The following is a 13615-nucleotide window of genomic DNA, read 5'->3' as shown; positions in this document are numbered from 1 at the left end:
TACAGGGTCGTTTTGGATCAGAACCAACTCCATGGCACTTAACAACAGGAGATCTCGGGTGTGGCATTGTGGGATAATGCGCAGACAGGCAAGGTGGGTTTGAACTGTAAGTTCAGTGGTTCAAACTCACCAGCCGCTCCTTGGAAACCCTATACAGGGTTGCTATGAGTCAGAAATGACTGAACTGGCACTTAACAAGAAGGAGATCTCTGAGGTACTCCCGCCTCCTTCCAGTAGGGCGTCAAGAAAGGGTTGTAGTTCTCATGTTTGGTTCCTGTCTCTGCACTGACCACACCCCCTTGGTTACTGAGACTCCACCCTTCTAAGTCCACTCCCCTTAGCCACCGCCCTGTACCTTGTGCTGAGCAGAACTCTTGCCTATCCTTGTCTTCCATCTGCGAAGTGCCTCTGTCCCCATGACACCCAGCCACCCTCGACGTGAGCGTTGTCAGCTTCCCAGGCAGCATGGTCTCTGAAATCCCCTTCTCTTAAGCTCCAGCCTGCCTTCTGCACCTCACTCTTTGGGAGGTCCCGTGACATCCCAAACTCAACACGGGAGCTTGTACCTCCTCAGAGCCCCCAGGGCAGGGAGGACACTGAGGTGTCACCCTGTATGGCACCTCCTTCCTCACCCCACCCTCACCCAGTGAGTTATGGGCTCTTTCAACCATATGCTCTCAACAGTACCCCTTCACCCCCACACACTGCCGTGGGATAAGTAACTCAAGTGTAGTGCAGAAGGGGACAGTAGTGGACAGCCCCAGGAGCCGGGCCCACACCAGATGTCTGTCCCACCCCACAATTGCTGTCCTGAGGAGGTCCCTGCATCTCTCTGGAGCTACCTACCTCCCAAGATCCCAGAAGCCTGTCACTTGCCCGCCCCCCCTTTACTAGAGGGGTAGTAGATTGCTGGCGATTCTTCCGGAGCCCCCACAGCTGCCCTGGAGGCTCAGCTCTCCTCCACCACCCCTTCCGCCACCAACCTACTGGCCTCTCTCAAGCAGGCTGGGCAGGAAGCAGGGTCTGATGCCATCGAGGGTAAGGAGTTCCCATTCAAAACCACAGGCAGATCTTGGTTCAGGCAGCTTTATTCCCCAGGATGGCCTAGCTCGCCTCGAGGTGAGAGTCTGGGCAGTGGAGACCCGGGTGGCAGATAGAAGTGGGGTGAGGACCTGGGCCTGGGGTCCCCACCTTTGGCTTCGGTGGCAGCTGGTCCACATGGCTGTCTTGAGGCCTCTGAGGGTCCCTTCCTCCTCTACCTCATGTCAGCCCAGAGCGTTCACTGTCTGAAAGCTGAAAGTGTACACTGTCCAAGCAGCTGGATTACTGGGTACTGGTGGCCAGCAACATCCTGCTGAACTGTTTTTCCTCGAAGATGGGGTGAGCAGAGGAGAAAGAGAGACTGAGAAGATGTGGGCCAGGGCATGGAGTGGGTGGCATAGGACTGGATATGACCACCCAGCCAGGCCTGCTGTCTATCCTAGGCCCTTAGGAGATTGCTGGCCATTAGTGGGGAGCACCCTGCTGTGTCCTCCTGGGAGCAGACAGACAGAAGGAAGCGGATGGGGCCTCTCACCCCCCAGAATACTTATTCCCCCACCTGATGGGTGCCCTGGCTCTCTGAATTCAAGGGGTGGGTCCCAGCTTTGCAAGTAGGTGGCTCCTCATTTCAGCACCTGCTGGATCCAGCCAATCACGCCTGTGATACGTGTGTAGACACCAAAGTAGTTGGGCCGGCCACAACCCAAGCCCCAACTGACCAGTCCTGCCAGGAACCACCGGCCACTGGGCTCCTTACACACCAGAGGGCCGCCTGAGTCACCCTGTAGAGGAGAGAAAAGGTCAATGTGTTAGGGTCTCACCACGCAGGTCAGGCCAATGGGCTCCAGTCCTGATTGGACATGTCTCTTATTAATTTCACATGTCACCTTTGCTGGGCTGTTTGGTCAAACACCATGTGGCTCTGAAGGCATATTGTAGATGTAACATTTATAATCAGTTGGCTTTAAGTAAAGATGACTCCCCTCCATTATGTGGGTGGGCCTCATCCAATCTGTTAAAGATCTAAAGAGCAAAAACAGGTTTCCTAGCCTCAGGATTGAAACAAATCCTGCCTGAATTTCCTGCCTGCTGGCCTGCCCTACAATTCTCAAAGTTGACAGCCTCCCTTATCATGTGAGTCAATTCCTTAAGATCCAACCCTCCATATATACATATAGATTCTTTTAATCTGGTGAATCTTGACTGGGATGCCATCCTTGCTGGCCTGACTTCATGAGGACTGTCTTGGAACCATGGATGTTTGTCCCAGTACCTCTCTCTTGTAGGTGATGCCTCTCCTTTCTTCTACTAGCCTGTGGCCTTAGGCAAGTACATTAGCAAAAAGCAGAGCTGGGTCTGTACTCAAGTTCTGTCCATCACAGGCACTCTTCTGATTTGTCACTCAGCGGGCTTAGGCAAGTCCCTCAGCCAGTCTAAGCCTCAGTTTCCTCATCTGTAAATGGGACAGCCACCCACACCTTCCTATGGGAACTCTGAGACATCAGCAGGCTGCTGTGAGCAAAGGTCCAGGCCCTGGATGATGTGAGGGTCACCCCGGGAGTCACCTGACAGGCGTCCTTCCTGCCCTTGCGGTAGCCAGCACAGAGCATGCGCGGTGTCACCCGGTAGCGGTAGGCCTCGCTGCACAGATCCTGGGGAATCAGCTGCACGTCCACCTTCTGCAGAGCGTTGCTGGTGGGGCCTGCTCCGTGGAGTCGGGGGGGCGGGGGGGCAGAGGTGAGAGGTGAAAAGAGGTGCCCAGGAACTCCACCCAGGCTTCCTTCCCCCATTCTCCTTGCATCTTGGAGCCCGCTTCATCTCTCAAGCTCTGCCCACCCACTACCTCTCGGGCCCACTATCACCTGGTTCCAGCTCCTTCTATGCATGGTTAACATGGAGACATGTTAACACATAGGACCAGCTGTGCTTCTGGACTCCTGCCAGCTCCCCTCTACATTGTTACCCTTGGGGGACCTTTCCTGTCAGACATCTGACTCCATATCTCTCCCCGTAAAATCCTTCAGTGACTCCCCACTCTCTGTCCCATTGCCAGAGATTTGGTCTAACTTGTGTGAGGTGGGGCCCAGGCACCAGTATGTTTCTCAGTGATCCTCAGGTGCAGAGCCCCAGCCTACGCTCCTCACAGGGGCCTGCAAGGCCCTGCCCACCTCTTCTTCCCTCTGACCCTCACCCGGGCTACTGCAGCACACCCTGATGGAGCTGGGTGTGCCTGTCTTGGTACCTTGCCTGTTAGTCTGGTCAATGCTGATTTCTCTTCAGCTTAGACACTCCCTCCTCCAGGAAATCCTCCCTGACCCACCTGGGTGGGAGCCTCTGTACCTCCCTATCCAGCTCTCATCACCATCGCCCTCAAGAATGTTACCTTTTCATCTTTTGTTGTTGTGAAGTTCTGTCGAGTTAGTTCCTACCCATAGCAACCCTGTATAGGGTTTCTGAGGAGCAGCTGGTGAGCTTGAACCACTGACCTTGCAGTTCACACGGCTTTGCAGTCTAGCATATTAACCCACAACGCCACACCTAATTCATTGTAGGATAAACACTCAACTGCAAAGTCGGTTTGAACTGCAAGGTCGGCAGTTCAAATTCACAATTGCTCCTTGGAAACCCTATACAGGGCAGCTATGAGTTGGAACTGACTCGATGGCACTTAACAACAACTCTATGCTCAGCATACAGTTGTTAGGTGTAGTCAAGTTGGTTTGGACTCATAGCAACCCCACAAACAATAGAACGAAACACTGCTCAGTCCCCCACCATCCTCACAATCCTGGTTCTGCTTGACCCTATTGTTGTAGCCAACTCTTTGAGATCTTCCTTTTTGACAATACCAAGCAAGCATGATGCTCTTCACCAGAGACTGGTCCCTTCTGATAACTTGACCAAAGTATGTGACACAAAGTCTCCCCATTCTCCATTTTTCTTATACTTCTGCCAAGACAGATTTATGTGTTCTTCTGGAAGTCCATGTTCTATTCAATATTCTTTACCAACACAATCCAAAGACATCAATTTTTCTTATTTATTGTCTAGCTTTCATATGCACACGAGGCAACTGAAAATACCATGGCTTGAGTCAGGTGCCATTTTAGTCCTCAAAGTGACATCTTTGCTTCTTAACACTTTAAAGAGGTCTTTTGTAGCAGATTTGCCCAGCAAATACATTGTTGGATTTCTTGATTGTTACTCCCATGAGCATTGTTTGTGAATCCAAGTAAAATGAAATCTTTGACAACTTCAGTCTTTCTCTGGTTATCATGCTGTCGCAAGGTCCAGTTGTGAGGATTTTTGTCTTGAGTTGTAATCTGAACTAAAGGTAGTGGTCTTTGGTCTTCAAGTTCTCTTCTGTTTTAGCAAGCAAACCTGTGTCATCTGTATATTTCAGCTTGTTAGTAAACCATCATCCAATCCTGATGCCAAATTCGTCTTCCTATAGTCCAGCTTCTCAGATGATTTCCTCAGTTTACAGAAAGAATACAATCCTTACGGACATGTTTTCTGATTTTAAACCATGTAGTGCCCTCTTGTTCTGTTCAAACAGCTGCCTCTTGGTCCGTGTATGTTGTTGTTAAGTGCCATCAAGTCAGTTCTGAATCAGAGTGACCCTCTAATAGGGTTTCCAAGGAGCAACTGGTGGGTTTGAACTGCTGACTGTGTGGTTTGCAGTCCAGTGCTTATCCAACAGTCCAGTTCATGGATACTTTCTGCAGAAACACAGTAAGTGTTCTAGAATTCCCATTCTTCACAATGTTATCCACCCAATCATGGTCCACACAGTCAAATGCCTTTGCATCGTCAATAACACACAAGTAAACATCATTCTGGTATTCTATGCTTTCAACCAAGATCCATCTGACATCAGCAATGCTATTCTTCAATCCATGTCCTCTTCTGAATCTAGCTTGAATTTCTGACAGCTCCCTGTGGATGTATTGCTGCAACCATTTTTGAAATATCTTTAATTACCAAGCAAAATTTTTACTTGTGTGTGGTAGTAATGATACTGCTAGATAATTTCTGCATTCTGTAGGGTCACTTTTCTTTGGAATGGACACAAATATGGCTCTCTTCTAGTTGCTTGGCCATGTAGCTGTTTTCCAAATTTCTTGGGTACAGGTCAGGACTTGTAGCATTGTAACCATTTGTTGAGACGTCTCAGTTGGTATTCTGTCAATTCCTGGAGCCTGATTTTTTTACCAGTGCTTTTCAGTGCACCTTGGATTTCTTCTTTCAGTACCATTGGTTCTTGATCATATGCTACCCTTAGAAAAGGTTGAACCGATTCTTTTTGGTGCAGTGACTGTGTGTACTCCTTCCATCATCTTTTGATGTTTCCTCCATCGATCAGTATATTGCCCATGTTGTTAAGTGCCATCAAATTGGTTCCAACTCATGGTAACCCTGTATAGGGTTTGGAGGCTGTAAAACTTTGTGGGAGCAAAAAGCCTCATCTTTCAATATTACATGATTTTTTTTCTTCAGTTCTTTCAGTTTGAGAAATGTTGAGCATGTTCTTCCCTTTTGATTTTCTAACTCCAGGACTTTGTACATTTCATTATAATATGTCAGTTTGTCGTACTGTGGTGGCTAGTGAGTTGCTGTGATTCTGGAAGCTATGCCATGGGTATTCTGAATACCAGTAGGGTCATGTACGGTGGACAGGTTTCAGATGGACTTCCAGGTGAAGGCAGACTAGGAAGGGGAGATGAACTGCTTCCGAGTAGTTAGTCACTGAAAACCTTATAAATAGTGGTGGAACTCTGTCAGCTATAGTGCCAGAAGTTGAGTCCCTCAGGTTGGAAGGCACTCAAAATGCAACTGCGGAAGAGCTTTCTCCTCAAAGTAGAGTTAACTGTGATGACGCGAATGTAGTAAAGCCCATGGGAATAAAGCCCTCGGAGCCTTCATTTGCTGATGGGGCACAACTCAAAATGAAGAGAAATAGCTGTAAACATCCACTGAAAATTGGAACATGGAATGTATGAAGTATGAATCTAGGAAAATGGGAAACTGAAAAATGAAATGGAACACATCAACATCAATATCCTAGGCATTCATGAGTTGAAATTGGCCATTTTGAATCAGACAACCCATGGTTTACTATGGCAGGAATGACAAGTTAAAGAGGAATGGTGTCACAATCATTATCAAAAAGAACATATCAAGATCAGTCATGAAAAACATCATTGTCTGTGATAGGATAATGTCCATATGCCTACAAGGTAGCCCAACTAACTATTATCCAAATTTACACACCAACCACAAAAGCCAGTGATAATGACATTGAAGAATTCTACAAACTTCTTCAGTCTGAAATGGATCAAACATGCAATCAAGATGGATTGATAATTACTGGTGACTGGAATGCAAAGGTTGGAAACAAAGAGGATCAGTGGTTGGACAATATGGCCTTGGGAATAGAAACGATGCTGGAGATCACATGATACAATTCTGCAAGACAGATTTGTTCATTGCAAATGCCTGTTTTAAACAACATAAAAGATGACTATACACATGGACCTCACCAGATGGGATGCACAGAAATCAAGTGTACTACATCTGTGGAAAGAGACGGCAGAAAAGCTCCATATCATCAGCAAAATAAGGCCAGGGGAAGATTATGGAACAGACCATCAATTGCTCATATGCAAGCTCAGGCTGAAGCTGAAAAAAATGAAAACAAGTCCATGAGAGCCAAAATACAACCTTGAATATATCCCACCTGAATTTAGAGATCATCTGAAGAAAATATTTGATACATTAAACACTAAAGAAAGAAGACCAGAAGAGTTGTGGGATGACATCAAGAACATGACAGGAAGAAAGCCAAGTCATTATGAAGACAAGAAGGAAGGAAAAGACCAAAATGGATGTCAGAAGAGACACTGAAACTTGCTCTCCAGTGTAGAGATGCTAAAGCAAATGGAAGAAGTGAGGCGGTACAAGAGCTGAACAGAAAATTTCAAAGGTCAGCTCGAGAACACAAAGTCAAATGTTATAACAAAATGTGCAAAGACCTGAAGTCAGGAAACCAAAAGGGAAGGACATGCTCAGCATTTCTCAACCTGATGGAAGTGAAGAAAAAAGTCAAGCCTCGATTTGAAATATTGAAAGATTCTCTGGGCAAATTATTGAATGATGCAGAAAGCATCAAGAGAAGATGGAAGGAATACACAGTTACTATGCCAAAAAGAAATGGTGGGGTTGGGGACTCTAGACCCAGAGAGTGAGAGGGGCTGTGTGCTGATGACCGGGTATACCCCTTGGTTGGTTGATGATGCATGTGAAAGGGGTTGTAGCCACGGGAATGAAACAATATACAATAGGATGAATGTAAAGCTAATGTTCTCCCATGTAAACTATCACATAATTCACAATAAACATTTAAAAATAAATAAATAATAATAATAAAGAAATGGTGGGTGTTCAACCATTTCAAAAGTAGCATATGATGAAGAGCCAATGATCCTGAAGGAAGACGTCCAAGGTGCATTGAAGGAATTGGCAAAGAACAAGGCACTGGGAATTGATGGAATACAAATTGAAATCTTTCAACAAAGTGAAGCAGCACAGGAGGCACTCACTCATCTCTGCCAAGAAGTTTAGAAGACAACTACCTACCCAAGTGACTAGAAGTGATCCATATCTGTGCCCATTCCAAAGAGAGGTGACCCACAGAATGCGGAAATCATCAGACAATATCTTTGATATCCTATGCGAGTAAAGTTTTACTAAACGTAATACAGAAATGGCTGCAAGCATACATTGACAGAGAACTTCCAGAGGTTCAAGCCGGATTCAGAAGAGGACATGGAAAGTGGGATACCATTGCTGACATCAGATGGATCTTGGCTAAAAGCAGAGAATACCAGAAAGATGTTTACCTGTGCTATATTGACTATGCAAGGCTTTCGATGTGTGGATTACGACTAACTCTGGACAACATTGTGAACTATGAGTGAATATTCTGGAACACTTCATTGTGCTCATGAGGAACCTGTACATAGACCAAGAGACAGTTGTTTGAACAGTACAAGGGAACACTGAATGGTTTAAAATTAGGAAAGGTGTGTACCAGGGTTATATTCTTTCACCATACTTATTCAATCTGTATGCTGAAAAAATAATCCGAGAAACTGGGTTATATGAAGAAAAACATGGCATCAGGATTGGAGAAAGACTCATTAACAACCTGTGATATGGAACAAGCCTTGCTTGCTGAAAGTGAAGAGGACTTAAAATTCTTACTAATGAAGGTCAAAGAGCACAACCTTTGGTATGGGTTGCATAGTTCATTCTGTTGTGTACAAGGTCACTATGAGTGGTGTCAACTGGATGGCACCTAACAACAATGACAACAAATTCCTGGTCTTTGCACATTTCATAATACTATGTTACTTTGTCTCTTCACACTATCCTTTGGAATCTTCTGTTGAGTTTTTCACTTCATCTCTTCCATTTGCTTTAGCTACTCTATGTCCAGGAGCAAATTTCAGAATCTCTTATGACATCCACTTTGCTTTCGTCTTTCTTTCCAGTCTTCGTAATGACCTTTTGTTTTTTTTATATATGATGTTCTTGATGTCATCCCACAACTTGTGTTGTCTTCAGTCATTAGTGTTCAATGTGTCAAATCTATCTCGAAATGGTTTCTCAATTCAGGTGGAATATACTCAAAGCCATACTTAGGCTCTTGTGGTCTTGTTTTAATTTTCTTCAGCTTCATCTTTAACTTGTGCATGAGCAATCAACGGTCTGTCTGTTTTGCAATTGGCCCTTGACATTGTTCTGACTGATGGGGTTAGTGTTTTCATGATCTCTTTCCATAGATGCATTCGATTTGATTCTGTGTATTACATCTGATGAGTTCCATGTGTATAGTCACCATTTACAGTGCTGAAAATGTTGAAAATCGTTGGCAATTAACAAGTTGTTGGTTTTGCAGAATTCTAATCATGCAATCTTTCATCTCCAGTGTCCTTTCTATATTTTCTGTATTTTCCAACTGCTGATCCTTTTTCTTTGTTTCCAATTTCCACATTCCAATCACCAGTAATTATCAATACATAGTGATTGCATGATTGATCGAATTCAGACTTTAGAAGTTGGTAAGAATGTTCAATGTCTTCATCTTTGACATTAGCAGTTGGTGCAAAGATCTGAATTATAGTTGTATTAACTGTTTTTTTTTGTAGGCATGTACATATTATCCTGTCACTGATAATGTACTTCAGGATAGATCTTGAAATGTTATTTTTGATGATGAAGATGCCATTGAAGGCGCTATTCCTCTTCAATTTGTCATTCCCAGCAAAGCAAACCATATCATTGTCTGATTCAAAATGGCCAACCAGTCCATTTTAGCTGACTAATAAATTGGATATCGATCTTAATGTTTCCATTTCATTTTTGGCAATTTCCAATTTTCCTAGATTCATACTTCGTACATTCCACATTCCAATTATTGATGGATGTTTGTAGATGTTTGTTTTTTTCCCTCTTTTTGAATTGTGCCCCATCAGCAAATGTGGGTTAATGCATTGGACTGAAAAGTTGGTTTGAACCGCAAGGTCAGTGGTTCAAGCTCAGCATCTGCTCTTTGGAAAGCCTATACAGGGTTGCTATGAGTTGGAACCTTTATTCATAGGCACTTAACAACAACAACAAAGCTTTACTACAGAGGCCTGGTGTGATGCTGTGGGATAAAGCACTAGACCATAAGGTTGGTTTGAACCACAGGGTCAGCGATTCAAACCACTTGAAAACCCTTTACGATATGGGTTAGAACCAACTTGACTGCACTTAACAACAACAACAAAGCTTTACTCCATCCGTATCATTGAGGTTGGCTCTACTTTGAAGAAGCAAACTTCTTCCCCACTTAAATTTGAGGGGCTTGGCTTTTGGCACAGTACCAGACAATGTTCTGCTTCTAAAAGTATTCACTAGGCAAGTTTTTCAGTAGGTTCTCCTTCCTAGTCTGTCATCGTCTGGAAGCGTCACTGAAACCTGTGTGATACAGGTGGTATTTGTTGGTATTTGAAATACTGGTGGTATAGCTTCCAGCATTGCAGCAGCCCCCAAGCCAGCACACGAGAACACACTGACGGACTGAGACTTATAGTAGCTGCTCACTAAGCATGTGGTTGAATGAATGCATGAATAAATGAATGAATGAAGAAGCCAATCTTTGCTTTGCTGCTATTCCAGTGCCCTTCCCATCTCTGAGCCTCCGTTTTTTCATCTTTCCAGTATCTCCACCGTCTCATCTGCCAACACATTATGAATTATGCACACATTTTTAAGTTACCACTGGTACTCAGGTGCTGGTGTGGCACTATAGGATAAGCACTGGACTACTAAAAGGCGCTCTGGTAGCACAGGTGCTATGAGATGGGCTGCTAGCCTCAAGGTCAGCAGTTCGAAACGACCTGCTGTTCCGCAGTAGAAAGATGAGACGTTCTGCTCCCGTAAAGATGTTTAGCCTCGGAAACCCTATGCAGGGTCACTTTAAGTTGGAACTGACTCCTAACTACCAACCCCAAGGTCTGCGGTTCACACCCACCAGCCACTCCTTGGAAACCCTACACAGGGTTACTATGAGTCAAAATCGACTCTGTGGCACTTAAAAACAACAACAATTAAGGTTCTAGGATTTGGGCTTTTTTGACTCAGGAAATCGGAATGACTTCTAGGGATAGCTACTGTATGTAGTCAGTTCAGATGAAAAGGAGAGAGACTCTTTGCTTTTGAGAGGCAATAGCAGAAAGAGCAGTAGCTTTGGTACCAAGCAGTCTCTGCTCCAACACAGTCTAGCTGTGTAACTTTCAGCACTTGCTAAGTGTCCCTGAGTCTCAGTTTTCCCTACCATAAAATGGGGCCATGATACCCATTCCCCAAGATGATTGGGTGGATTCAGTGAACGCATGCGGCTTCAAAATCCAAGGCTAGTATTGAATGGGTCTCCTCTCCTCCCCAAATGTTCAAGGAGAAGAAGGAAGGGCAGAGCTGGTGTGCACTGTGGCATCCCTGACCTGACCCTTGACCCCAATGCATAACTTCCAAAATGGCTTCCCCTAAATGGCCTTCCATAAAGAAGGGAAAGCCAGGAGGAGAGGTCAAATTGCAAGGTTTTTTTTTTTTTTGTTGTTGTTGTTCCCTTGAGGACCCAACCCAATTTAACCCCAGGAGGACCGAGCCCTGCCCCCTACAGTCCCGGATGTTGTGTGGGGCTGCAGTACCCCATTTCACTCACCGCCCTCACGCAGGGCGCCCCAACCAGTGATCCAGCAGTGTAGGCCCGGCTCGAAGAAGTGGGAGCGAGCCGGCAGGCAGATGGGGCGCACAGCGGCGGAGCGCACCACCGGGTGGTCGAGCTGCAGTAGCGCCACGTCGTAGTCATGAGTGTCCTCTTCGTGATACGGATGCAGGAACACGCGGGTCACCTTGAAGGACACCTCGCCCGGCCAGCGTGAGTTCTGCCATACCTTGCCCAGGTACACGGTCCACAGTGCCGGAGAGGCCATGCTGGGAGCAGGAGGGGGACTTGTTTAGCTGCGGCCTCTCGGGCTGTGATAGCCACCATCCCCAACTGGGACATCAGCTCCCCTCTTCCACACCCACCCCTCCCTCCTCAATGCCAGGCGTCCAACCCCAGCTTCAGCTCTCCTTCTTTGTGAAATGGGCCGAACAGTTTCGACTTATATTTTCCTGGGAGAATTCAGTTAAGAGCACTTATGTAAAGAATTGTGGAGTCCCGGTGCAGCATCGTAGATAAGCGCTGGACTGCAGGGCGGCTCGAACTACAAGGTCGGTGGTTCAAATCCACCAACCTCTCCTTGGAACCCCTGTACAGGAAACGCTGTGAGTCAGAACTGACTTGAGGGCACTTAACAGCAAGGAGCCCTGGTGGTACAGTGGTTTTTGCTCACTTGTTCAAGGCCGGTGGTTTGAACCCACCAGCTGCTCCTTTGAAAAAAGACCTGGTGATTATCTTCTGTAAAAATGACCGCCTTAGATGCCCTGTGATCCAGGGCGCTGGGAGTGAGAAACACCCTGATGGCATACAACAACAACAGCAACATGTAGAGAACCTGTAAAGTGTGAGCATTCACCAAGCTCTGTTTTCTTCTGAACACTGCATAGACATGAGCTCTTGGAGATCTGTTCATTCCCACAGGAAGGGGTGGGGTTGTGGGGAGGAACCAGCAGATGTCTGGTCTGCATTCAGGCCTTTCTTTCCTTCCATGGCCCTGGGGAGCCAGGGGTGGAGTTCAAGAATGCCATCATTAGATGATACCCGAACAGATGCAAGAGAGAGTGTGGCCTCTGGGCTGACAGAGTGATCCCAGGGATGGTGGCAATAAGGACCGGGCTACTACTGTAAGATTAGCAGTTCAAATCCACCAGAGAGAAAGATGAGGCTTTCTGCTCCCATAAAGATTTGCAGCCTTGGAAACCCTACACAGGTTTTGGCACACACAATGGAAAGAATGTGTATGGGAAGAAGAGAGGGTGCCCTGTGCCTTGGGCTGGGGAGACCTTGTCTCTGATCAGGACCCAGAATGGAGGAGATGGGGAGAGGACGAGCCCAAGGCTGGCTGTGCTGAGGGAGGAACCTGAGAGGCCCAGAGATTTGGCTTGGGTGGGTGGGTGGACATGAAGTCAGTCCACCATGAAGATGAGGAAGATACCTAAAGGCAGAATGAGATGGCCCACCACCTGCACAGGGCAGTCCCCCTTAGGGGTGGGGTCATGGCTCATAACCCAGGTTGGGAGGAGCATTTGTCCACCTTGTTCTCTACTGTATCTCTAGCATCTAGGGCATACCCTAGTACAGAAGCCCGAGGGGATTAATGAATGAACCTTGGAGCCAGACTGAAGAAAAAGGCCCAACTGAGCAACCTGTGCAGGGCCACAGAGTGGGTTTGTGGTGAATCTACAACGAGACCCCCATAACTGCCATCCTGGGCTTACCCTACCCTTCTTCTGTCCCCTCAGAGCATCCTGTCGTGGCCTTCTCTACCTGCCGCCCAAGGCCCCACACCTGCCTCACCTGTCTTCCTGGAAGCAGTGTGCCGCAGTTATTACCCAGCGGTCAGCGATGAGGGCTCCCCCACAGACGTGTCTGCCTCGGACTTGGAGACTGGCCTGCCATGGCCACTCGCCCTCTGAGGACACAGTCCCACCCACGATGCGACTGGAGGGGCCCTGGAGGCCACAGTCTGATGGGGGGGGTGGGGTGCATGGAGGGGCAGAGGCAGAGGAGCGGGAGGGAGCCCAGTGAGAAACAGAGACAGAAAAGGGAGGAAAGAGAGAAAAGACAAAGGAGAGATAGAGAGAAACAGAAAGAAGACAGAGACAGGGAAAGAGGATCAAGATGGGCAGTGGGGGAGGGCAGAGAGAGCCAGGATAGAGAGACAGACGGACAAACGGTAAGATTTTCCCTCCAGCTTCCCAATGTGGGTGCCTCCCTCCATTCCTGAAAGTGGAGGGGGACCCCTGACCTGCTACCCACCCTGTGGCAACTGGCTGGGTGGAGGGGTCTGGTGGCAGG

At 46.9% G+C, this 13615-nt stretch overlaps 1 protein-coding gene across 1 annotated transcript in view; it reads right to left on the bottom strand.

Annotated features, from left to right (window-relative positions):
* Positions 1 to 1664: 1664 nt before the first annotated feature.
* TMPRSS6 (transmembrane protease, serine 6) overlaps positions 1665 to 13615 on the bottom strand; it is a 59786-nt gene continuing 47835 nt past the window's right edge. Inside the window, exons 11-14 of the mRNA XM_006865279.1 lie at positions 13115 to 13283; positions 11315 to 11586; positions 2607 to 2743; positions 1665 to 1823 (exon numbers count right to left, since the gene is read on the bottom strand). Of these exons, the coding sequence (XP_006865341.1) occupies positions 1665 to 1823; positions 2607 to 2743; positions 11315 to 11586; positions 13115 to 13283 (737 nt within the window). The remainder of the gene's footprint in view (positions 1824 to 2606; positions 2744 to 11314; positions 11587 to 13114; positions 13284 to 13615) is intronic.

This window comes from Chrysochloris asiatica, unplaced genomic scaffold, assembly GCF_000296735.1.
Source record: "Chrysochloris asiatica unplaced genomic scaffold, ChrAsi1.0 scaffold00076, whole genome shotgun sequence".
NCBI lineage: Eukaryota > Metazoa > Chordata > Mammalia > Afrosoricida > Chrysochloridae > Chrysochloris > Chrysochloris asiatica.
Note: the sequence above shows the minus strand (reverse complement) of the source record. Positions and strands in the feature narration are given on the sequence as shown.